Genomic DNA, 26,726 nt, shown 5'->3' with positions numbered 1-26,726 from the left:
CACTTTCATTATGGTGATTACCCATCATGCTATCACACATATTCATTAGCACTTACACCAATTCGCTTTAAAAGATCTGTCATCAGATACTATAAACTCTTTTGCCTGGCTTTAGCCAGAGAGATTAAACTATTCACAAAGATAATTTGCAAATGTAGATAGCTGATAGCTACTCTGAAATGATCTGCCACCCCTGTTGAACCTGAAACGTATAAAACAATGGGCTAACTGTGCATGGAAATGTAGTCCTACAAAAGAATCGTTAATCCAGGAACCATTAAAAATTCTTGGGGTTTGTTGGGAATTTTCTTCTCCGACCCAGACGGGCCCCAACACCGCCCCGATGAACCGACTGGTTTTTGACTGAGTGGTCCAAGCAAAGTCTCGACAACAAAAGTTCTTTTAAAATGATTTATATAGAATATAATTGAATGCAATATAATAGAAGTATTCGTGGTACAAACTCTTCAGTGCACTGGTGCTAGTTGCCTAGGAATCTACCTAACCCAAGTGGATCTCAGCAGTGTCCAAGCGAAAAGCCTCTCGTGCTGGGCGATGTCCTTTCTTTCATACTCTCTGTCCATAAGTTTCGAATTGTTAAGTTTCGATAACTCCCCAATCCTGGCTGCTCTCCATGGAAATTCACCTGCTCCTCTTCTCCCAGCCTGTGTGCCTGGTTATCTAAAAACTGCTTGCTACACATCCTGCACTGAATAGGCCCCTTCTGTTCTCCTCAAGGCCACTGAGGCCTCCTTACTCCTGCTTTCCCACAGTCTTCCTGAAAAACACTAAATTGACACATCAAGTTATTAGCCTTTAATTTTCTTTTTTCCAACATTCCCCCTTTTAGACCAAAACATTGGTCTAACTCTAGTCTAATACTAAAATCTATCTAGCCCAGTGCACTTATTAAAAGAAAGACAATCATAAAAATCCCTAAATGTGTATACATTCATAGTGTGACTATGTCAGTTAGTACAACGTCTATGTGTTCTTTTATGTGATTGGTGGGTTCTGGATCACTCCCCAGTCGTGGGCCGAGACCTTTCAGACTATTCGGAGATGCCCCCCTTCATCTCCCACGGTCTCGTGACTTGACGTTGTCCCCGAGACCCAGGTCCCGCCTGGTGGGAGATCACCTCGACCCGTTCTATTAATGTGCCCATGTGTCATGCATATTACTTTTAAACTAGTGAATCAGCTTTCATGTGCTGTTGGTTGTGCTCTAATGTGTGGTGCGTCTTCATTCTTCATCAGTCGCAGACGCTGCCAATACCTACAAAGCAAGCATAATTAATCAAAAACAACAAGTTTTTCACACAGAATCATCTTCTTCAGATGATATGTCATCATCATCCTCCGCCATCAGTGGCATAGTGTATGGTGGTGGGTTCTTTGCATCCCCCTTCTCAATCGCGGCTGTGATCAACCTTTGGGTGAGAGATCTGATACATGGTATACAACAACATCCACAAATAACAACAATTGCAATGAACACTGCTACTGACATAAACAAGGACATAATCAGTGCCTTCCATTTCCCAAACACCTTCGTGAACCACTCCTCCATGGGGTTACTGATACCTGAGGCCTCCTGCATCTCCTTAGATAAAGCCTTCAGTCCGTCCAGAGCTCTGGTCACCGACCCGTCCGGTGCGGTGTTATTGGGAATGAAGGTACAACAGTTGTCGCCAAACATGAAACATACACCCCCTTTTTCCGCCAGGAGCATATCTAGAGCCATTCTGTTTTGTACGGCCATCAATGAGGTAGCTCTCAGTTGTTCGCTCAGCCCCTCTATTGCGTCTCTCGTTAGGTTGGTTAATCTCAGCACATTGTAATGGACAAAGTTGATCCTATCTACATTCTTGTTCGGTGTTACTGGAAACAAGGCTGATATAATTGGAATGTTCTCAAAGCCCGTAGCTATTTGATCAACTAGCTTGTATTCATTGGGAACCCCCCGAGGCACTCCTATGGAGTCAATGTATGTTGGTGACCCTATGGACAAATCAAAGGCATCACGCTTCTTTCTCCCTTGGGCTATAGCAGGCTGCGGTGTGATTTCCCTCAGCCCTATCATTGTTATTGGTGTGATTAGTCTAACCATAGCACAGATTCCTTTAGCTTTTCCTGGTATTAATGCCAACAGAGTGTGTCCTCCGCAGTACCACCAGATCCCTGCCCGGGCTACTCTCCCTATCCCCGGGACCTTCGTTGTGGCGTTACACCAATCTGGTTCAATTTCTCCCACACTCATGATTGCGTCTTTCTCGGTCAAGTTAAAACATTGGTATTGCCCTGTAAGTTTCACTGGCACGAAAGGAGCGTTACCTCCTTCCAAATTTTTGACATACGGAAAAATACTGTCCAGGCTGGAACAATTTGGGGTCGTAATACTTTTCACCTTAGTTAAATTCAACATACACTGATATCCTACTGGATCTGTTTCAGGATTCAGTGGGGCTGGTGAGGTCATTAACGCGGGTCGGGCCGCTGCGCAGGCCACACAACCTTCTAACCCATTTTCTCTACTGTTTTGTTCTAGCCATGACAACCACAAATTCGAGCCGCTGTAACCGGTTGCTAATTCTATTAACTGCTGGGACGATAATTTAGTGAAATCTGTGGTTAGAGTGAACTTGTCTGCTGAATCCTCCACCTCTTTTATTTTTGCCTCAGGTTTTGCTGGGCTGAGTGGCTTGGGTTTGGCTAAATAGCTGAGTTTAATTATTCCCCATATGTCACGTCCTGATTGTTCCACCCCCAGGGTGAAGTACAACGGTCTGTTATTACCCCATATCTGCCCATTCCATTTGACAGAAAAAGTTACTGGATTTTGGGACACGTGATAATCTCGCTGAAACGACACATCGACCCACCATTTGCTCAAAGAGGTCGTGGACGGGTTACCTTTCTTATCTCCTAATGTCGGTTTCCATCTCCCCGAGTACTTTATCACTGACCCCCAACCAGGACACCAGTCTGCACTATAGAAACTCCCCCTTCCTTGACAGCCCGCATTAACTTGATTGGTCCAACATATGTACAAATCACATCCTCTGTATGAGGCATTGGCTCCCCCACAGTCCACTACCTCACATAAGTCAAAAGTCCAGCTCGAGGCTGTACCATCTCTATAACTCAATTCCACACCTCCGTATGTCCGTACACACCGGTCCTTGGACTGTCCTACTGGCCTGGTTCCAGCTCCTCTTGGTTTTCTTACTTTAAAGTCTATTTTCTCTGGTTTGGTCGCGTTTACTAGCGGGTTAGGGCTGTGGATCTCATCGGGCCTCACCTCTTTGCAGACAGTGTGATTGTCGTCCCACCGACATAAAGTCACGTTCACGTTATTGGATTGTTTCTGATTTCCTACACTAAATATCACCACCGCTCCTATTATCACCGCGGCTAGAAATGTTCCCCCCATAGCCAAGTCCATGTTCTCAAAGTTAATCTCCCTACTCTAACATATTGTTGGTACTGAGCCTCATCTGGACGTCCAACACGTCCCGACAACATGTCTCTTATTTCCCACAATTCCATCCTAGGATGGAAGATGATGCACCACCACCTTGGTACCGGTTGGTTTAAGTAAAGTTTTAATGATTGGTTTCACAGTCCTCCAGTCTAATCCGTCTAGTCCACAACCCAGCTTCGGTATGGCTAGAGTGTTAATGTTCAATGATATTAACAATGTGGCCAGGTGTTGTATGCTTGAAATCAGATCTCCTAATTCTGGCTTCTCCCTGTAGTATCTTTTGGTCACTAAATGGAATATAATGTGTGTCTGTGTGGTTTGTGTGGCACACTTGCCTATGGGCACCTTGGCTATACCTGTAGTGCCAAACGCTTGTCTGATCTGCAGAGCCACTCCAGCTCCCAGGTTCAGGTCCGCGCTCACACAGTGTGCTATAGCCTCACAGTCAGTCTCCAACAGGTCTCCTTCACCTTCCTCCCACCAGTCCTCGGCTGTGATGTATTCTCTGTAAAAAGCTACACTGGGGTCGGTACTCACCACTAACTCCTTCCCTGGGGCTTCTCCTGTCTCCTCCAGGTGTGTCTTGATCTCTCCTGTGGTTCTTGTTGGTTCTTTTGCTGCAACACAGTGTGAAATGTGGTACCAAGTCTTACCTTTGTCTTTCCTCACTTTCACTGAGTGCTCGTTGGCACCTTCGACCTCCCACGGGCCTGTCCACCGTGGCTCGTTCCACTTCCTCTTGTGCACCTTGATCCTTACCCAATCCCCTGGCTTCACCTTCACCTTGGGTGATTCCAGGTCTTCTTCTCCTTTTTCCTGTTGAACAGACTTATTGATTTCACAAAGCAACTTGGTTAATTCTCTCATGTACTCTGACATCTCCTGTTCCTGGATTTCCAAAGCTGGTCCCTCGATCCTTGGTCGAGGGCACCCTGGCATGGGTCGTCCTGTCATGAGCTGGTGTGGTGAGAGATTGTATTCTGCCGTGGGGGTTGCTCTCATGGACATCAACACTAGTGGCAGCGCCTGAACCCAGTCCATGTCTCCTGCTGCGCACACCTTGGCCAGTTTAGTCTTAATGGTCTGGTTGGCTCTTTCCACCAACCCCTGTGACTGTGGGTGGTAGACAGTGCCAAACTTGTGGGTTAGGCCCAGCTTTTGTTCTACTTCTGCCAAGTGTTTGTTATCAAAGTGGGACCCATTGTCACTCCTAATCACTTTTGGTAGGCCGTACCTGGGAATCAACTCATTTTGCAACCATTTTATGACTGATTTTGAATCTTCCTTTTTGGTGGGTATAGCTTCTACCCACTTGGTGAATCTGTCTACCATGACCAGCAGGTACCTGTACCCCCTTACCCTGTTGTCTGGCCCCATGTCTGTGTAATCGATCACAATCTCCTCAAATGGCCCCGCGGGCACTGGGTATCCTCCAATTCTCACCCGGTATGGTTTCTTCACATTGTATGACTGACAGATATCGCATTCGCTCACGTATTGCTTCACGTGGTCTCTGAGGTATGGATGCCACCATAAACATTCTAATTTGGTCACCATGGCCGACACTCCGGAGTGAGTAGGCCCATGTGCTTCGCATAGTATCAATTTCATCTTCTCTAAGGGCAGAACTACCCTCCCTTCTGGACTCCTCCAGAGTCCTTTAGTGACTGTGGCTCCCCGGTCTATCCACAATTGCTTCTCATAGACCGTGGCTTGTTCTTGGATCTGTGCCAGGTGGCTCTCCGTCAACTCAGGCATGTTATGAGTTTCCAGCAACAACAAGCTCTGTGGGTTGTACCCTCCAGCAGCTTTGGCTGCTCTGTCAGCAGCTTCATTACCTCTAGAAACAAAACTGTCATTACCCTGATGTCCTCTTACCTTTATCACTGCCACTTCTTTGGGTAACATGATAGCTTCACTCAACTCATGTACTGCTCTCAAATGTTTGATTGGCTGTCCTGTGGCGTTAGTGTACCCATTATCCATCCACCTGACTAGTTCATGGTGGATGACCCCGTGCACGTATGCTGAATCTGTGTAAATGTTCACAATCTGTCCTGACGCGTGTTCCAGTGCTCTAGTGAGTGCGACCATTTCTGCCAGCTGAGCTGAAGCTGGTTGTGGAACCACTCCTGATTCCACCTCCTCCCACTCTTCCCCACACGCTTGTACCACAGCGTAAGAGGCCTTCAGTTCGTTACCTTGTCTCCAACAACTCCCATCTGAACAGAGTTCCCATGCTCCTGGTTTAGTAATTCTGACCTTGTGCAGTTCTGGTCTGAGCTGAATGTATCTTTCTGTGGCGTCAGCGCAGTCATGTGGTGTCGCATCTTCGGCTACTTCAATGTTATCAGTCAGATTCACAAGTTTTGACGCAGTGTTGTACGTGATGTGTGGCTGTGTGAGTATGGCTTTTATCTTGTTCTGTCGTGCTCTTGACAAAGAAAAGGCTTGTGAGTTTATGAACGCCATTACTCCGTGATTGGTGCTGACTATTAGTGGGTGACACATTACCAAGTGTGCTGTCTTCTCTATCGCTGTGGTGAGTCCTGCCATGTATGTTGTGCATGGTCCTGTTCCTATCACTGGTTGATCTAATTTGGAACTGTGAAAAAATAAAATGTTCCTTCCTTCACTCTCCCCCTTCTGAAAGAGACAAGCATGAACATGATTGTCTCTTACAGAAACGTTTAAATGAAAAGGTTGTGTGTAGTCTGGTGCTGCTAATTCAGTAGCGCTAGCAAGTGCTTGTTTTAGAGTTATAAAATCCCTCTCTGCCTCAACCGTCCAGTCAAGCTCCACCTTCCCGTTACTCAGACCTTTTGACACTGCGAGTTTTCTGAGGCTGTGAGCTAAATCACTGTAGTTAGGTATGTAGTTGCGGCAGTAGCCTGTCAGGCCTAAAAATGACATCATTTGGGACACTGTAGTGGGCTTTGGAAATGACAGTATTGACTGTCTCTGATTTGGAGTCAGGGTGTGACCTTTGTGTGAGATGTTTCTCCCCAGAAAGGTGACCATCGGCCTGGCCACCTGGAGTTTTGACTTGTTCACTTTGTAACCTAATTCAGCTAACAAGGTTAGAATGGTTATGGTGTCTCTAAGGCACTTATCAGGTGAAGTACTAGCTATTAACAAATCGTCCACGAACTGTATTAGTACGGTGTTAGAGTCAATCAAATCATTGTCAGTTAATCTAGACAGATCTTTCAACAGACATTGATTAAAGATGCCTGGTGAGTCTTTGTAGCCTTGAGGTAGCCTGTTGTATGTGTACTGTTGACCTTTAAAGGTAAACGCAAAAATGTCTTTCACATTCTCATCAATTGGTATAGAAAAGAAAGCATTAGCTAAATCTATGCATGAAAAGCTGCAGTGTTCAGTCGTTAGGTTCTGCAAAGATCGATAGGGGTCAGGTACTGGTATGTTCTCAGTTACAGTGACATCATTAATGCGCCTCAAATCATGCACCATACGATACTCATCTTTTCCAGGTTTTTTAACAGGTAGTATGGGCGTGTTCCACGGTGACGTCGTGGGTTTCAGAACTCCAACTTTGATTAAATCTGCAATGGTGTCTGTAATACCTGCCATGGCTTCTGGCTTGATTCGGTACTGTGGCTGATGAACGACTGTTTCTCCTGGCTTTAACCTAATAGGAGCCATGTGGTGTGATGCACATCCTACATCTACCTTTGTCGTGGTCCACAAGTTGGCTGGGACCGTCTCTAGTTGTTCTTTGGCCTGGGGGTGATCCAACAGTGCTCTGCCGTGTGTGGCTGTCAGGGGCTGGTTACAGAAGTACGCCAAGTCACTGGTGTCACATGCGACTCTCCAGTACTTACCATCCGACGTACCCTCTACCCCTGGCAGACAGGTTGGGCGAAACTGTTCCTTCATGGCAGTGGCCAGCATGGGGCCCAGCTCACGAGGTTCGTGTCCAGCCGAGACCAACAGCGAGACATGTGGTAGTGAATCCTGCTGGTCCGGGTTTCTCCAGTACGTCATCTGTTCTCCTGTTAACACAACTAGTGCAGCCACACCTTCAGGTCCAAAAATCATTGATTCACAATTTATATTTTGTAATTGACCTTCAATGTTATTCCACAGCTGTCCGTAAACCCCATCCTCCCCTCTGATGTAATTAAAAGTGCAGTGTGTGCTGTCTATTGGTGGGGTCATACTCTGAAGTGACAGGAACCATGGTTTCCATAAATTAAACGTGTAAAGCAAATTTTTTGCAGTTGCTTGTTCCTCAGGATGTTGTAATGTGGCCCAGTAAATGTGAGCTGGGCCGTCTGCTGCTTGTTGATTAAGTATTCTGAGGCGCTCATCGTGGTTGGTGACAGAGACAGCTAATTTACCTTCACTCGGTGTGCATTCAATAATGGCTGAAAATTGACACAACAAATCTCTACCTAACAAATTAATTGGGCACTGTTCTGAAAACAAAAATGTGTGCTCGACCTGTGGGCCTGAGCCCACTGACACCTTCAAGGGCACAGTCAGTGGCTGCAGTGTAGTTTTTCCCAGAAATCCAGTAGTGGATAGTGACATCTTCGACAAGTAGCCTTTCCACTTCCTGTCTGTTAAGACTGACGTGGTGGCTCCCGTGTCGACTAAGAACTCCACTGGCTCCCCCTCCACCAATAGACATACAACTGGTTCACTGCATGTGGGGGAACTGGACATCGGGCAGCTTCATTGGCCACCAGGTGGCGCTGGCATGTATTGCATGCCAGGAGGCACAACCTGTTGTCCTTGTGTGAGTGCGGGTTTCTGCTGGTAATTTACGTTTTGGGGTTGCTGGTACTGTATTGGCTGTTGATACTGTACTGGTTGTTGCTGCTGATACTGCATTGGTTGCTGGTATGCTGGCTGTTGCTGCATCGGCTGCTGGTACAGCATTGGCTGCTGCTGCTGCGTCATCGGACAATCTCTTGCCCAGTGGCCCATCTGGCCACAACCAAAACAGCCGTTGCTTTGTGTGGTTTGGAAGTTCCCTGCTCTGCCTCCCCTGAATCTACCTTTGGACCTGCCTCTGCCTCGGTATGGGCCTGCCTGGGCGTAGTAACCGGGCTGTTGTGGCACCGCCCAGCTGTTGACCTGTTGTGGCATAACATAAGGTTGCATCATGGGTTGTATGGGTTGCATCACTGGTTGCGCGGGTGGCTGTACGGCCGCTACCTGTACTGGAGTGTCTTCCTTTGACACTAATTGCTTTTTAGGCTTTGAATTGTCCCTTTCCCTTAACAATTTTAGTAATGCATCTTTCATCAACTTATCGGTGTTTCCGCCCTTCTCTAGCTGTCTCGCATGTTCTTTTTCCAACTTAGCTTCTTCCTGCCTGATGGCTTTCTCCACTTCCCAGACCACTCTCTCTGCTCTGTCCAGCGTCTGCTCCAAACGGGTGGGGCCACTCAGACTCAAACTCTCAGCCATCCGCTGTTCAATTCTTTGCAATGCGTTATTTAACTCTGTTTCTCTAGTTTTCTCGCGCACACAGTCTTCAAGCCTCTTTAGTCTACTCTCCATTTTATCCATAGCCATGTCACTAATAACTTCCATTACCACTTGTCTCCCCTCTTCACATTCACGCTCTCTCACTGATTTTGGACGTGCAGAAGCCCCGTCCACACCAACGTCACTCATTTCACTCACGGACACTGGCGCCATCAGCGCTGCACGCGGACGTTGAGGAGCACCGGGTTCACACGCTTTTTCTGCATAGGGAGGGGGCACAGGGAGTTCTGTTTTTTTGGTTTCAACTCGTTCTTTATCATTAATCTTCTGACAAATTTTCCGAAATGTTCTCACATACGACAAATAAGTTTCAGCTTCTTCCAGCTGGATTTTACGCTTTTGCTTAGTTAGGGCTCCGCTAGCCTCTAATCTTTTTTTCTCTTTATTAACCTGTGTGACCCAATGCTTCTCGATGTGCTCCCAATCAACCTGATACACACCACGGTCGTCCGGGTCTGGCCACAACCCTTCGGATCGCATCTTTTCAAAACATTTTTTCACATACATCACTGTGTCAGACCTCATTCTCGGCACAGCACGTTTCTCCATAGTATCAACCAAATAATCCTCCAAACCCTTAATGTTATCCATGATATAACTCTGATTTTTAAACTACTTCCAAATTACTTTTGCTTCGATTCAGTAAATTTTAAAACTTTTTCGTTGTACTCACTAGCACTTTAATACCCCCAAATTAATTCAGTAAACTTTATCACTTTATCGTCGTGTTCGCAAGCGCTTTAACTCGCCAGCGCGCACCCCAAGGGCAGACAGACACAAGTTAATATCTCCACACTCCAAACAACTCCAGCTCAACACAGCTCGCGCGAGTTTCACTTCCAGCACTTAAATCGTACGTTTACGGAGCGTCATAAACCAAATTATAATTTCATGCATGAAGATATATGATAATTTTTGTTTTACACTTTAACCTCTTATGAAATGTTTCTCTTGTGCTTGTGTACACAATGATGAACGTCTTTCTTGGGGGCTCATGCAATTTACTCAGGGGTTCAAATGTCCTCTCATAAGAGGCTCATGGATTTATGGGCGTGGGTTTGTAAGTCCCCCAATGAAAGGCTCTCAAGTTTTATTATAGCACGTATGCTCAAACAATTTATACAGGTCTTTATTCAACATAAAACCACACGGTACATGAAAACCAACCCAACACTGCAATTTTGCAAACACGCATACACAGATACAGCTGTAATTTCACCAATCACGCACGCAATTTCAACAAAACACACGGGGGCCCCCCAAAACCGGCTGAGCGCGTCCTCCGGAATTTCTTTGAATATATATTATTCTTGGAATCCCAGGCTACCTACTCATTCTACTCATTCATTTAACCGTGACCGAGCGCGTCCTCCACCGTTCTTTTTTAGAACCAAAGTTCTTTTTAAGAACGTGGGCTACCTGCTCTTTCTCTGGGCACGTCCTCCACCGTTCTCTTTTAGAACCAAGGTTCTTTTTAGAACGTGGGCTGCCTACTCTTCAACCGTTTACTGCAGTTTACAGGGCGTCCTCCTCCCGACTTTATGAGTCGTAGGGCAATCCTCCTGTCTATATATCGAGTTTGTAACACGTATACAATTTCAATACTAAATTTACAGAGAGTATTTCGCCTCGACCATTTAGTGACTGAACTTTAATTTAGCCTATGACGTAGTAACATCAGCCAATAGGAGAGAATGGCTCCTTACCTTTTTTCAGACCGCGCGGTTTAGTTCAGTCACCTCACGGACGGATTGACCTCCTCTCTAGTCCTAATTGCAGAATTCGACTCCAGCCAAAAACCATCCTCTGCTACCAATTTGTTGGGAATTTTCTTCTCCGACCCAGACGGGCCCCAACACCGCCCCGATGAACCGACTGGTTTTTGACTGAGTGGTCCAAGCAAAGTCTCGACAACAAAAGTTCTTTTAAAATGATTTATATAGAATATAATTGAATGCAATATAATAGAAGTATTCGTGGTACAAACTCTTCAGTGCACTGGTGCTAGTTGCCTAGGAATCTACCTAACCCAAGTGGATCTCAGCAGTGTCCAAGCGAAAAGCCTCTCGTGCTGGGCGATGTCCTTTCTTTCATACTCTCTGTCCATAAGTTTCGAATTGTTAAGTTTCGATAACTCCCCAATCCTGGCTGCTCTCCATGGAAATTCACCTGCTCCTCTTCTCCCAGCCTGTGTGCCTGGTTATCTAAAAACTGCTTGCTACACATCCTGCACTGAATAGGCCCCTTCTGTTCTCCTCAAGGCCACTGAGGCCTCCTTACTCCTGCTTTCCCACAGTCTTCCTGAAAAACACTAAATTGACACATCAAGTTATTAGCCTTTAATTTTCTTTTTTCCAACAGGTTATCCAGACAAAAAGCATTTCCTTTGCTGGGGTGTTGGGTGTTTTAAATGTTTAGATTTGGATTTTGTAATAGGATAGGAAACACTCGAGAAAAGGGGGGATACAACAACAAGAGGTTTTTAATTTTTTCCACAGAGCAGGATACTAGTGCACTGGACACTATGAGTAAAGGCCAGATGTCTTAGGCTAGAAGTAATGAGCGTGTGGTTTTCTCATAGTTTTTCCAGCTCTGGGTAATAACAGGGAGGCTAATTCCAGGATGTCTCAAAGGGTCAGTCAACAGGTGTGACCAATCAGAATTCATGCTTTTTGATATGCAGTGTCAGTATTCTTGTAACATAACGTTTGGAAATTGTACAGGTGGCCATTTAGATCACGGCTTGGCTGAGGTAAGAATGACCAGGGAACAACAAGGGAAACCCACAGGTCTCAAATAAACAAAATAACAAGGACTAATGAGGAAAGGTGGAATCAGTGAGGGGTGGAGAAGAAAACAATGGGCAGAAATATTGAAACCAAAACAAAGAAAAAACATGGAAGCCATCAAGCAGGCTGCTCATCTAAATTGGCTTGCTAAATTAGCTATTCACCTAGCTTGCTAATCACTGCATAAAATACCAATGATTCTATTGAATGAGTTGGGACATTCTTTTATAGTTTCAAGTTAATGTTCAATCTAGTGGTGGGCCGTTAACGGCGTTCGTTAATTTGATACTCTTATCGGGCGATATAAAAATTATCGCCGTTAATCTATTCTTAAAGTTGGGTTGGGAACTGGGTCAAAATGGGTAAGCAAACTATGATGACTTTCAACTTGATAGTTTAGCTCGGCTGTATTCCTAACTAAATTGCACAATAGGGGCGAGAACGAGTTTTCAAACCTGTAAATTACAAATCGGACGTGTGTTTACATGGATGCAGCCACGAAGTCGGCATGTTTGCTTCATGGAAAATTCATTTTTAGGAACGTAAAGTCTTACCGGAGCGGAGCTCAGAGCGGTCGTTTTCTGCATGGTCCTAGCGCTAGGTTCGTCACATTTGTTTGAGATGCGGGACAAAAAACTCAAAGGGAAGGATTGCTGGCTGAGGCGGTGAATCATGGACTCTGATTCCAGTTAAAGAATCAACACGCTGAGACAGAGAGATCTCCTTTTTTTCTTCCTTTAATTGATGTTGCTCTTGACATCAATTGTAAAGTGTGTGGAAGTGCGTGGGTGTGTGTATGTGTGGAAACGTGTGTGTGTGTGTGTGTGGTAACGTGTGTGACGTGTGGTATTCCCTCAAGAACGCACACAGGAAATATGGAAAAAACCCACGGAAAGTCCAGGCAGCTTCGGTTCACTCACTAGTTGATCTGCCGCTTGTCAGTGTGTGACAGCAATTTTCCCGACCCGTTCGGACTGCATTACTACCGTTGCCTAGGAGATGGTTTTACCCGTTGCGCTTTCTAACACTATTTAAATATTTCTTTTTAACCGTTAAAACTGCAGAGGACCAAAACCGGCTTTTGAAAAAGTCCCCCCCAAATTACATCCGTGAGGTTAAATGTACTAAATGTTGGCTTACATTTCAAATATCATGTTTAGCTGAATAAACATGTTATCAACCCCTTTTAATGTACAGGCTTACAAATTCATGTTTAACTGAATAAACCGTTGAACACGAGTAGCCTACATTTTATTGAGCATGTTTTTTTTCTTCAAGTATCAAAGTAGAACAGCTTTCTCAAGCAGTCATTGATGCATTTTGGAAACAGGAGATGAGCCCCTGGTCTAATGCACCCTCTCAAAAACTGACTTTTAGTCATTACTTGGGTAGCACGCATATGAGCCATTTTAATATAGATTAATCTAGATTAATTTCAAGATTTCAGTGAGATTAATCTAGATTTAAAAAATTAATCTATGCCCACCCCTAGTTCAATCACACTATTGCTCTAATAAAGGGGCAGAGGGTATAAGCTAGCTAGCATTAAAATGTGTAAAATTATTTAGTGGTAGTACTTGATTGCTAACTTGTGACAGAATCATATTTGCATTTATCTTGCTGCTGTAAAGCTGAGGGCATTGAACGGTGATGAGGTGATGCATTCACTGAGAGGAGCGAGATTTATTAATGAAAGTTAATAAGAAAAATATAAACAGTGCAGGGTCATACCAGGAAGGCAATCCCAACATAAACCAGATAACAGTGATGTCAGTACTCTAATCTTACCACTTTTTTTGGTAACGAGTAATATAACGTGCTACTATTTCCAGTCCAGTAATCAGATTAAAGTTACTTATCCCCGTAACTGTCCGTTACAATTTTTATTTTCCCTAGTAAAAATATATATTTTTGCTTTCTTCTTGGCTCAGTTCTACTTTTGCGTCTGACCGTAGCGCTCGACTCCTCATGCTGCGCGCGAACCCGAGAGAGCGTGAGCATGTTCACGTCATTCTGTGCAGTGTCCTTCCGTAACAATATGTGGTAGTATAAAGAAATATCCCTCAAAAACATGGGAAGAAACATTTACCTGAAGAATTTTAATGTTGCATTGTGTTCCACGTTTGAAAAGTGCTGGAATTTTGACTAAAGTAGCCTACTTAAAAATGTTTGAAATTGTAATGGTATTTCGTTTCACAACAAATAGCTGTCTGTCTGAACAGTTCGCTTGTATTACATTTACAAATAAGTTTACAAATAATACCACGCAGCTACACAAATGTATTGTCAGGAGATACTGTAGCGACTACTACTCCTCACGGCGAATGGACAGGCACTTGGCCTCTCAAGGTGTCTTAGCCCTTTAAGTGACACTGGGGGGGGGGGGGGGGTTGCGTTATCAATAAAGTTTTCCTCCTCAGGATTTTTGGATTAAGCAGTTTCTGCCTTGGTTACCAAACCTGCTTCAATACATTGTTACTGTTAAAAATGCATGTGGTGGAAATTTGGTGATTTCCATTTATGTCAGGCTTTCTTAGTATACATTAAACACATTAGAGATAGGTGTTAGAGATCTTTTTACATATCCTCCTGAGACCCAGGGGAAAAAAATATTTTCATTTTGATTTTTTTCATATAAAAGTGTTGGGGTGGTAACAAACATATTGCAAAGACTGTTTTATTTTTAACAATTTTTATTTTAATTTTACAATATGTGCACTTCAGTGCACAACAGGACTTCATTAATCACAAATGTGAAACACTGACAAAATTCATTGCAGATTATTAAAACTGAATTCATTTTAAGAAAACTTTATGTTATGTTAACTTTATGATGTTATGTAAATATTAGAACATATTTACATAACATCATAGAAAATTTTATCATAAGTCAATTTATCTGTTTATTTATGATACTTGAGGAAGCACTGTGATTTTTTTGAGACACAAAGGAACACTTCACACATCTCACATAAATTTTACTGTTGCACCCAGGCATTCTGCACCTGAAAGGACTTGAACTGTTTACCATTTCAGGCAAGTGGACTGCACCATATTTTCTTACTGTCTCATCTGGGTGGGGCTTTCTTCTCTTAATTTCCGGAGAGAACTCTTCATCGCTTGAATCATTCGGATCTTGTTGACATGTTTGTCCCTGGGCTAGCAGTTCCTCTGCCAAGAGGAGTTTGAACTCTAGATACTGGGAGGTGTTTTTTGCAGCTCGTTGCAAGGATTGGCTGTCTTGTCGGAACAGAAGCTATGAGTTGGTGATGGCCAAATCAATGAAGTGAAGTATGGTGCGAACAGTCCACTTCTTGGTCCGGCTGGACATTCTGTAGAAGCTGAGCATGCGATCACACGTCAACCCCTCCCATGTTGATATTATATTCAGCAACCACTGCAGGTCTTGGGACTTGGATTTGCTTCTGTTCTTTCTTTGACCATCTGCAACAGGTATCCTGGGGTTCAATTCCATGGGCAGTCGATGCCATGACAACAGGCTTGTTGTCCATCCACTTGGTGAGTGCTATTTCATCAAGTTTCCGCACAATTATTTCTGATGTCCCTCTTGGTTTTGTGCTCAGGATGTTGTCAGCAGTGAAGTGGCACTCTTTTGGGACTCGATTTCTTTGAATTGTTCCTGTAGCAGACAGGCCCCGTTCTTGAAGAGCATCCAGAAGCCGGATGGTGGTAAAATACCGGTCAAAGTAGCCTAGTGATCCTCTGTGAAGTGTCTCAGTCAAACGCAGGACTGCATTTCCACCTATACCCATATGCTGGACTTGAGTAAAGGTGTTCTTTCCCATGTAAGTTTCAAAATCCAGTACTAAGCCACCTGGACTTGCAAGAACGAACACCTTTAATCCTGTTGGATTTGGTTTCCCAGGCACAAACTGACGAACTGGGCAACGGCCAGTGAATGGAACAATCTGTTCATTAATACAGACCTTTTTTGGCCTAGGTAGGCTAAGGCAACCTTGTAGGACTCTCTTCAGAACTGGTCTGACTTTCCATAAGGGATCCATTTTTTTCATCTTCTGGCACAGCTAGATCATTGACCACTTTCAGTGAAGACCTGATCTTGTAGAAACGATCACGTGTCATGGAATCAACTATAACTGCGACTCTTGTTTTGGCAGCCCAATACATTTTGATCCTTGGATCTCCAAGGCATGCCATGTACATGAAGATTCCTAAAAAGGTTTTGATCTCTTCTGGCGTTGAGTTTAAACTACACCCTGAATCCTGTACTATACGCTGATTGGTGAAGAAGGAAAGGTCCTCAATTAGATGTTTGTCAATGTATTGCTGAAAGTACTGGTGTGGGTTCCAATCACTACGGCTCATTAGGGTGCCATTATCTGCAATTCCGTGTTCTTCTAACACAGGCATGAACCTTAGACAGGAAAAAGACTTAACAAAATTTACTTCCCCCACTGTAAGTAAGCCACTGACTGTTCAAGTTCTCCTACTTAGAAAGATGAGAGGTCTATAATTTACATCATAGGTAAATTATACTATGAGAGACAAAATGAAAAAAAAAACATTCCTGGAAATCACAATGTAGGATTTTTTTGGTCCATGTTGCCCAACGATAGCCCCAAAACATCACTGCTCTAGAGGAGACCTGCATAGAGGAATGGGCCTAAATACCAGCTACAATGTGTGCAAACCTGGTGAAAACATTTGACCTCTGTCATTGCCAACAAAGGTTATGTTACAAAGCATTGAGCTGAACTTTTGTTTTTGACCAAATACTTATTTTCCACCATAATTTACAAACATGTTATTTCCTACAATGTGATATTCTGGATTTCTTTCCCCCTCATTTTGTCTCTCATAGTTGAGGTCTACCTATGATGTCAATTACAGGCCTCTCCCATCTTTTTAAGTGGGAGAACTTGCACAATTGATGACACACACACACACACCCTTCATTTTCAATCAAAAAAACCCTGATCCTTACATTTTGGTTTTGGACCAGATAGGACGACAGTGCACCTCTGCTAGCCCTGTGTCTTTGTCCACTACATCTGGCTCTGCATCTTGGTCATCCTCATCTGGTTCCTCATCTACGTTCTCACCCTCTCCTGTCTGGATCACTTGACTCTCTTCTTCTGACAGATCCATGTCTGAGTCTCCCTAAACTATTCTGTAAAGAATTTTCTCTGCCTCTGTCAGAGAGCTGTCTACTAGAAAAAGTTAAATAAACATAAGTACAAAGTCCTAACGTGCACTACAGTGAACATTAATAGATTAGTCATTTTCCCTGTGAAACTAAATAAGTTTAGTTCTGAAAACTCACTCAACTTATTATTAGATGCTTATTTAAGTGAATTAATCAAGACATGACATTAAAAAAGATTTTAAATATAAATATCATGCTTACCTTTCTTTCTTCCATAAAATGAGCTTGCAGGGATGGAAGCCATTTTTAAAAGACCGAAAAGGAGCAACCCTCAAGGCCACACCCCCCACACATGTGACATTTTAAAGCTACGGTTGTCCTCTCTAAGACAAACCGTAACTTAGAAGAGTGGCATGTATAATATTAGATATATAAGCAAAAACTTAATGTGTACTACAGTGCACAAAAATGAAAATGAATTGCCGGGTCTCAGGAGGATATACGTGTGTTAATCATGGCACTGAGGCCATTCTCGTGACTTCAGTAGGCCTCAGATGTGTGTGCGTGTGTTCCCTGGCCTCGGCTGAGGCCTAATCTGATGTTCCTCTGGTGTTCCTAAACTGACCTCGCTGGAGACGCCAAATCTCTACTTGGAAGGGACCACGGCGACACTCAGTCTGTCATGACATCACGAGGATGCTGAGCGTGGAGGGGACATGCGTCATATGCATCTGTCAAATCAGCATTAATTATTTCATGCAGTGTCCAATCACATTTGGTTGATCACCTCGTGTTCACCTCATGGACACCGTGTGTATTGATGATTAAACGTATAAAATATGAGAGTTCGGAATGGGGAATTAGCTCTCTCTGTGACAGACACCTGGCGTGTTTGTAACGGAGATCTCAGGGGTTAATCCATGCTTTGTTAAAATAAATCATTGTATTTTATTATCTAACCCAACTGCTTCTGACTTTTATTGTGCTCACTATTTAAGGGTTTCAGAATCTAACACAATGCACTTCCAATAAAGTGAGTATTGGAAAAATTTATTTTGCTGCTGAATGTAACTACTAAAGTAACTTGTAATCTAACGTAGTTACTTTTAAAATCAAGTAATCAGTAACATAACTAAGTAACTTTTAAAAGGAGTAATCAGTAATCGGATTACTTTTTCCATCACTGCCAGGAATAAACACCACAACAAAGAAATGTAACACAGGCAGAGAAAGCAGAAAGCAGGGTACATATAAACAATGACCAACAACACAGAAGACCATACACTGGTTTTAAATACATTCAAGACTAAATACAATACAAAGAACTAAAGACATAGCTGGAAATAGTGATGAGAGGGTGGAGTTACAAATGACAAGGGTGTGTCAGCCAAAATGAAAACAAAAGCACATGGAAAACTAAAACAAGACAGAGAGGAGGAGCTAGACAGAACACAAAAACAATAATCACAGGTGGGGGCAGAGCTAAACATGGCCACCAAATTATGCATTCTTTGTTTTCTCGTTTCTTCTGTTTGGTAACTCTTTACTCACTTATGTTGTGTGGTTTCGATAGATGGAATCAAACATATGGTTACGTTAATACTAATCCTGAACACTCAGTTAATCACTCTCCCTGGCACTACTGTTCTCTCACTTAACTTTGTTTTTTTAAAACAGTATATTTGGATACTGCTTCATGTGCTGTAAACTGAATTTTTGTTAGCTTTGTTTTTTTTGTACTGTATTTTTTGCAAATAGTTGGAAGAACTTATAAACAACAAACCAATGGTTTACTGTAACGTAGCTCGCAGAGCTAGGAGGCGGACACAAATGCTGAGGAGAGCGAGATTTGGGATTCCATAATCATGGTCATAATAACAGACATGGGTAATATCAAGAGGGCAGTCCAGACACGAAAGGTAGATTGGCATACTGACAAACGAACTAAACAAGGCAGGGAAACGCAGAACAGGCAAGTACACACGCTAAGGGACACAAAACTCATGACAAGACAAAAACAACGGAGATTGCAAAAGACACTAAGTAGATTGAACAGCAGAACAAATGACCCAAGAGCATGAATAACAAATGAACAAAACAACCGATAACCGATATGGGAAACACAGGGACTATAAAACACAGAACTAAACAAGACACAGGTGGAGACAATGATGACATGGGCATGGCAGATGGGGGGGGGGGGGGGGGACAATGAGCAGGGAACAAAACAGTCACAAGGAGCAGGGAAACCGAAGTGACAGCTAGAGAGGGGGGCGTAGCCCTACATGACATTTTGTAACGCAGCACGCGCTGCGGAGTGAGGAGGCGGACACAAACGCTGAGGAGAGCGAGATTAAATAAAGGGAATACCAAACTCAGGGTCAAAGAGAAAAGCATTGGTCAGATCAGAGAGGGAGTCCGAACAAGAAACACGAAGAGACATGACCGAATGAAACTAGAACTAAAACACGGGTAGGACACGGAAACAAACAAAACAACCAGGTACATGAAACACAGAGCAACTGGGCAGCGAATGAGAAGTACTCACAACAGGATCAACGGCCATGAACACAGAAACATAACAGCAGGAGATCAGGAACACGAACCGACAGCATGAACCAGGTACAAAGCACAAAACCACAGATAACCAGACTGGGGAATAACCGGGACTTATAACACTGAACTGAAACAAGGGACAGGTGTTAACAATGACACAGGGGCATGGTAACAAACGAGGAATCACGGAGACAAACGAGCAGGGCAGGATAAACAGGCAAGGAACATAGACACGAGGGAACCCGGAGTGACAGCTAGGAGAGGGGGCGTTGCCATACGTGACACATTTACAAGAGGTATTTAAACAGTTTTGACATTTCCTTTACAATTCATTGTAATTAGACAGGAGATTTTGGCAATCTTAACAAGCAAAAATGTGCTTGTTTGCAAGGAAAGATTGTGTGTGTCAACCACTAGCAGTACTATACTATGAAACTAGTAAATTCAAGTTGTATTACAGTTCTATCCTCTATTTATAATAACAGCATTTTCCTAATTTTCAACATTTTCCCATTCTCAATACTGCCATCGCGACCCAAACCTGGATAAGCGGATGAAAATGGATGGAATGATTAATACGGTAACTATCTGGTAACTGTGCTGCCAGGACTTTACACTTTTTTTACAGTGTCATTAGAACATTTAGAATCATCATTCTCATCAATTGATCCTGGGAGTTGATTTTTCGCATAGCATCATTATATACCAAAGAAAGCATTATATACCAAATGGTAATTGCATAATTATGAGATACCTCACTCTGTAGAGTAAGACAGGGGGATAACTCTCTGAAATTCTACTTTGTGTTATGTACAGTGGAAGATGTTGATGAGGAGCACTGCAGTGATAGACAGTGGCGTCAAGATTGTGGTTTTTTGACTGAGTAATGTCATTGGCTCCTCCACAGTCAGCCATTCCTGAAACGGTTTTATACTGATATATACTACTGTTATTAGGAGGATTTAGGTTGTACAAACAATTTCATATGTTATTATTATAGGCTGTTTGAGATAGTCAAGATCACAAAAAATATCAATAATTGTCGGCCTACACAACACTCTAATACATAATTAGAGTTTCAAAATGAGCAAAACAGTCACAGAGAAAATCTCTATTAATCCAGTGTTTAGGGATGTGAATGAAAACAGCTTAATACCTCTGAGGACAACTTAGCAATTTGTTAATCATAAGTCAAAACAAGCTAAGTACCACAGGGAATGATGTCACCACAGATTAATCATAAATATGTCTGTACTTCACACATATGCTGGTATGCTGTCTCTTCTGCAGTAAGGTACAGTATCAAGTGTATTATGTATTATGTTCCTCTCCACAATGTCTAATATCCTTTGATTAATATTAATGTTGATTTAGTGTTACTGGAATTGTACTGCAGTGATTTTATTCACATTTACAATGAAAAGGGGATGTGCTTAGAATACTGCAACAAAAACTAATGAAGGGGCAAAACATGACAATTAAATGGAAGCCATTTTTTATAGCTGTTTTGAGGCCTGATGAATTCCAACGTGATTTTCTCTCTGTCCATGTCATCTATGTCTTCATTTTAGTTATTGAACTTATAATTATAATTGTATAATTACATTGTAACAAGGAATTAATTTAGAACACCAACAGAACATCAATTCCATCCATTGTTTTACAGGTGGTATGATGACAGATGACTTCTACCATGACTTCCATTCAGCCTGAGTCATCAGTGAATGAAACATTTTATAAGCCCACATTTTACATTAGAGGACTGTACAACATTCCACATGCAAAGTACTACTTTGTATTTCTAAGCATCATGTATGCTGTGACTGTTTTAGGGAATTCTTTTATAATGGGAATAATCTACCTGGCACGCAGCTTACACACTGCCAAGTATGTAGCTGTCTTTAACTTGGCCTTCTCTGATCTGTGTGGAAGCTCTGCTCTCATTCCAAAGATTATTGACACATTTCTGTTTGACAATCAGTACATATCATATGAAGCCTGTTTGGCAAATATGTTTTTTGTGAATTGTTTTTTGACTCAGCAGTCTCTTACTCTGCTTGCTTTAGCTTATGACAGGCTGGTTGCTATATGTTCACCTCTGAGGTGTAACGTACTGATCAGGCAGACAAGGATCCAAGTGCGGATAATAGCCGCTTTTATTGAAACAGCAATTACGGAGTGATCAAACAGGCGAGTAACTCTGTTCAGGGGGTGTAGTGCAGGAGTGATGTGATCATAGTCAGGAAAGTCCAGGGTCACGCCGATGAGACAGAAGCCAGGAGGTACAAAGGGACTAGGCAGGGGACGAGGTCTAGGGGGAGAGCAGAGGTCGGTACACGGGAGAGCAGTAACACTGAGAAAACGCTTGGTTTGTGGCATGGCAACAATACTTCGCAACCCGGAAGAGAGAGGAGGAAGCTTAAATAGTAGCAAAAGGGGAGGGGCGATGAGCGACAGGTGAACCGCATCACACGGGTATCATGTGCTGTTCCTGACAGTACCCCCCCCTCTGACGAGCGGCTCCAGCCGCAACAGATCGGTTAGACGGGGGCCGGCCACGACGCCTGGGAGCAGGGAAGTTAGGATGAGCAGCGTTGAATTCAGCGATGAGAGGAGGGTCTAACACATCCCGCGCGGGGACCCACGCCCGTTCCTCGGGACCATAGCCCTCCCACTCAATGAGATACTGAAGCCCACCCCGACGTCGACGGGACTCCAGGATGTCCTGAATGAGGTAGGCAGGGCGACCGTCAAGCTCCAGCGGCTCTGGTGGCTTGGCGAGCGGCGCGGCAGCAGACATGGGGCTGTAAAACACAGGCTTAAGCAGTGAAACATGAAAGACAGGATGTATGCGATACTGAGGAGGGAGCTGCAATTTATAGGACACCGCATTGACTCGACTCAGGACCTTGAAGGGCCCGATGTACTTCGAGCTGAGCTTCTTACAATTCTGTCGCAGGTTCAGGTTACGGGTGGACAACCACACTCTCTGACCCGGGTGGTAGACCAGAGTGGGCAGGCGGCGACGGTCAGCATGGAGCCTCCGAGTATGCAGGGCACAGCGTAGGTGTACGTGGGCCCGCTCCCATGTTAGCACGCTGTTCTTGAACCAGTCGTCCAACGCCGGGACGTCTGATGGCGTATTGTCCCACGGAAAGAAAGCAGGTTGATAGCCATATACACATTGGAATGGGGTCATCTTGGTGGAAGAATGCATAAGTGAATTACGGGCATATTCAGCCCAGGGTAAGTACTTGCTCCAGCTGGTTTGAGAGACACAGTATCGCCTTAGGAATCCCCCTATTTCCTGATTCACTCTTTCCACTTCTCCGTTAGACTGAGGGTGATACCCGGAGGTAAGGCTAACTACGACCCCGAGCAATTTGCAGAACTGTCTCCACAACTGTGAGGTGAATTGGACTCCGCGATCTGAGACAATATCTTCTGGTAACCCGAAGACACGGAAAACGAACGTAAAAACGGCTTGGGCTGTTTCCATGGCAGTGGGCAGCCCTGGAAAGGGCTGTCAACTACGACTAAAACGACTGTATTCCCCTCGGACTTGGGCAGGTCAGTGATAAAGTCCATCACTATGTGTGACCAGGGACGGCGTGGAATCGAGAGCGGTAATAGTTTCCCTACAGGGAGTGTTCGAGGAGTGCGACTCTTAGCGCATACGCTACACGCCAATATATAGTCCCGCACGTCGTCTTTCAGGGACGCCCACCAATACCGCCGTGACGGGAGATGTGTAGTGCGTCTGATTCCGGGGTGACCAGTACCTGCGGTATCGTGTGCAAGCTGTAGGAAGCGCCCTCTCAGCGACACAGGAACATTCCTTCTGGGCAGTCGTCAGGGCTGGGATCACTGTGTAGAGCGTCTTCCAATTCGTTCCAATGAACAGCAGCCAGGAAACAGGTGCGAGGCAGTACATACTCCGGTATTTTGTCCGTGGGATCCTTTTCATGTATACGTGACAGGGCATCTGCTTTAGTGTTCTTTGAACCAGGCCGGTAGGAAACGGAGAATCGAAACCGGGAGAAGAACAACGCCCATCTGGCTTGTCGGGGATTCAGTCGTTTGGCTTCCTTCAGGTATTCCAGATTTTTATGGTCTGTGTAGATGACAAACGGATGTTCAGCCCCCTCTAACCAGTGTCTCCACTGCTCTAAAGCGAGTTTTATCGCTAGAAGTTCCCGGTTACCAACGTCGTAGTTTTGTTCGGCCGGTTGTAGTTTCTTGGAGTAGAAGGCACAAGGGACCAACTTAGGGGGGTTTCCTTGGCGTTGGGAGAGAATAGCTCCCACACCCACCGCCGAGGCATTGACCTCCACCACAAAAGGGACTTGGGGATCAGGGAGATGCAGAATAGGCACCGAGGTGAACGCCCCCTTAAGCAACGAAAACGCCCGATCAGCCTCGGGCGTCCAGTCCAGCCGCAGATGCCGCCCACCCCGAAGGAGGTTGGTGAGCGGAGTGGCCAGCGAACCAAAACCCCTGATGAAGCGGCGATAGAAGTTGGCAAACCCGATGAAACGCTGCAGTTTCTTTCTCGTTCGAGGCACAGGCCATTGCGTGACAGCCGACACCTTGTCCAGGTTCATGGAGATCTGCCCAGGGGATAAAGTGCAACCGAGGAAGGTCACGGAAGTCCGATGAAACTCGCATTTCTCTGCTTTGGCGTAGAGGCGATGCTGCCGTAGGCGGGCTAGCACTGCAGTGACATGTCGGACATGGTCCGCGACGGAGGTGGAATATATCAGGATGTCGTCTATGTAAACTATGACAAACTTCCCTATCAAGTCACGGAATATGTCATCCATGAAAGCCTGGAAGACAGACGGGCTATTGGCAAGCCCATACGGCATGACGAGATACTCGTAGTGGCCTCGGGCAGTCACAAACGCAGTTTTCCATTCGTCCCCCTCACGAATGCGAATCAGGTTATATGCACTCCGCAAGTCCAACTTGGTGAATACACGCGCCTCCCTGAGGCGTTCTTGCAATGCAGAGATGAACGGAAGGGGGTACTTGAACTTGGAGGTGACAGCGTTTAAGGAGCGATAGTCTATACAGGGACGCAGCCCTCCATCCTTCTTCTCTACAAAGAAGAACCCTGCAGCTACGGGTGATGTAGAGGGACGGATAAACCCCTTCTGAAGGGCCTCGTCTATATACTTTTCCATTGCCGAATCTTCAGGACGGGACAAAGCATATGGTTTCGTTTTGCGTGGGAGTGGGGAGCCGGGCAGCAGATCAATAGCACAGTCCCCCGGTCTGTGTGGTGGCAGGTGACTTGCGCTTTCTTTACAGAAGATGTCTGCGTAATTCTGGTACTGAGCAGGAACGGCAGTTTCGAGAGGGGAATCGGGGCTTTCTATGGACGAAGACCGGAGAGGTAAGTGCATGCAATGCTTGAAGCAGTGAGAACCCCATTTCGCGATCTCTCTAGTTTTCCAGGAGATATCCGGGTTATGTAGAGACAGCCAGGGAAAGCTGAGAACAACAGGATCACGGGGCGACGGCAGGAGCAGGAACTGAACAGTCTTGGTATGAAACAGACCTATCTGGAGTGTGATTGGCACCGTACACTGGGTAATCAATCCCTCACCTATAGGTTGGCCATTCAGCGCGTTAACTCGTAAGGGAGGACTGACTGACGTAGTGGGAATACGTAATCGGCGGGCCATGTCAACATCTAGGATATTACCTGCAGCCCCAGAGTCTACGAGTGCTGACAGGTGAGTGGACATGCCACCCCAGATGACTTGCACAGGCACATTCAGAAAACGGGGTTGCTTATGTGTCTGCTGGTGGGGCTCTCCTCTCCAGCGCGAGCTGGGCGAACTGGGCAATGAACACGGAAGTGGCCGCTCTCACCGCAGTACAGGCAGAGGTTCTCCTGAAGACGCCGAGACCTTTCGTGCGAGGACAGCGGGGTCCTGCCTAATTGCATAGGCTCCGAACCCTCTCCTGGTGTGTTAGGCAATGGCAGGGCTTGTCGATACGACGCGAAGGAGGGTGGATTCCCACAAGACGTCTGACGGCGGGCGAGTAACAGCTTGTCGACGTTCACAGCTGTTTGAATGAAGTCCGACAGCGACTGCTCTTCACTGCGACAGGCGAGCTCTACTTGCAAATCCTGTCTTAATCCTTTACGGAACACGGTCTTGAGGGCTGGTTCGCTCCACCCGCTACTGGCAGCCAGGGTACGGAACTCTCGAGCATAATCCGCTGCGCTACGTTGCTCTTGACGTATTTCGCACAACAGGGTGCCCACGTCTCTACCTGCTGCCGGGTGGTCGAACACCGACTTTAACAACGCAGAGAACTGCTCCTCAGAGTCAAGAGACTGGTCTTTGCTGTTCCACAGGGCGGTTCCCCAGGCACCGGCCTCTCCAGTGAGATGCGTCAATACGAAGTCTATCCTCTGCTTCTCGGTTGGGAACTGGGCAGGGTGATGCTCGAAGTACAAGGAGCATTGCATTAAAAAGTTCTGACAACGTTCCGGAGAGCCGTCATACCGCTCCGGTACTGCTACAGGAATACAGGGAGGAAAGACAGGCGGAGCGGCGGCTACAGCAGCCTGATATTGAACTGACTGGATGGCCTGGACGTTCATAGCCACGATAAGCTGTCGAACCTCTCCCTGGTGTACGGCGATGGTATGTCCTTGCTGAGCCAGGAGTGCAGGTACGTCCGCTGGATCCGTTGTATAAGGCGAAGTATTATGTAACGTACTGATCAGGCAGACAAGGATCCAAGTGCGGATAATAGCCGCTTTTATTGAAACAGCAATTACGGAGTGATCAAACAGGCGAGTAACTCTGTTCAGGGGGTGTAGTGCAGGAGTGATGTGATCGTAGTCAGGAAAGTCCAGGGTCACGCAGATGAGACAGAAGCCAGGAGGTACAAAGGGACTAGGCAGGGGACGAGGTCTAGGGGGAGAGCAGAGGTCGGTACACGGGAGAGCAGTAACACTGAGAAAACGCTTGGTATGTGGCATGGCAACAATACTTCGCAACCCGGAAGAGAGAGGAGGAAGCTTAAATAGTAGCAAAAGGGGAGGGGCGATGAGCGACAGGTGAACCGCATCACACGGGTATCATGTGCTGTTCCTGACATGAGGTATCACACTATTGTAACCAAAACAGCTATGAGTGTAATCTTAGGCATTTTGTGGTTTATATCTGTAACTATAAATGCTCTCCTTGTATCTCTGGTCACCAGACTGTCCTTCTTGTAA

General features: G+C 45.0%; 1 protein-coding gene across 1 annotated transcript; it reads left to right on the top strand.

Moving 5' to 3' along the window:
* The first annotated feature begins 21,161 nt into the window (after positions 1 to 21,161).
* LOC143526192 (olfactory receptor 1496-like) lies at positions 21,162 to 26,726 on the top strand. Its single transcript, XM_077020839.1, has 2 exons — positions 21,162 to 21,583; positions 26,609 to 26,726. Exons 1-2 carry the CDS (start codon positions 21,162 to 21,164, stop codon positions 26,724 to 26,726), a joined length of 540 nt encoding a protein of 179 aa, XP_076876954.1.

The sequence above is a fragment of the Brachyhypopomus gauderio genome, chromosome 10 (genome assembly GCF_052324685.1).
Source record: "Brachyhypopomus gauderio isolate BG-103 chromosome 10, BGAUD_0.2, whole genome shotgun sequence".
NCBI classification, from domain to species: domain Eukaryota; kingdom Metazoa; phylum Chordata; class Actinopteri; order Gymnotiformes; family Hypopomidae; genus Brachyhypopomus; species Brachyhypopomus gauderio.
Note: the sequence above shows the minus strand (reverse complement) of the source record. Positions and strands in the feature narration are given on the sequence as shown.

Coding starts and splice junctions, on each gene's coding strand:
- LOC143526192 (XM_077020839.1), top strand. CDS start 21,162: ATGACTTCTACCATGACTTCCATTCAGCCTGAGTCATCAGTGAATGAA. Junction 21,584..26,608: donor GCTATATGTTCACCTCTGAG/GTGTAACGTACT, acceptor TCCTGACATGAG/GTATCACACTATTGTAACCA.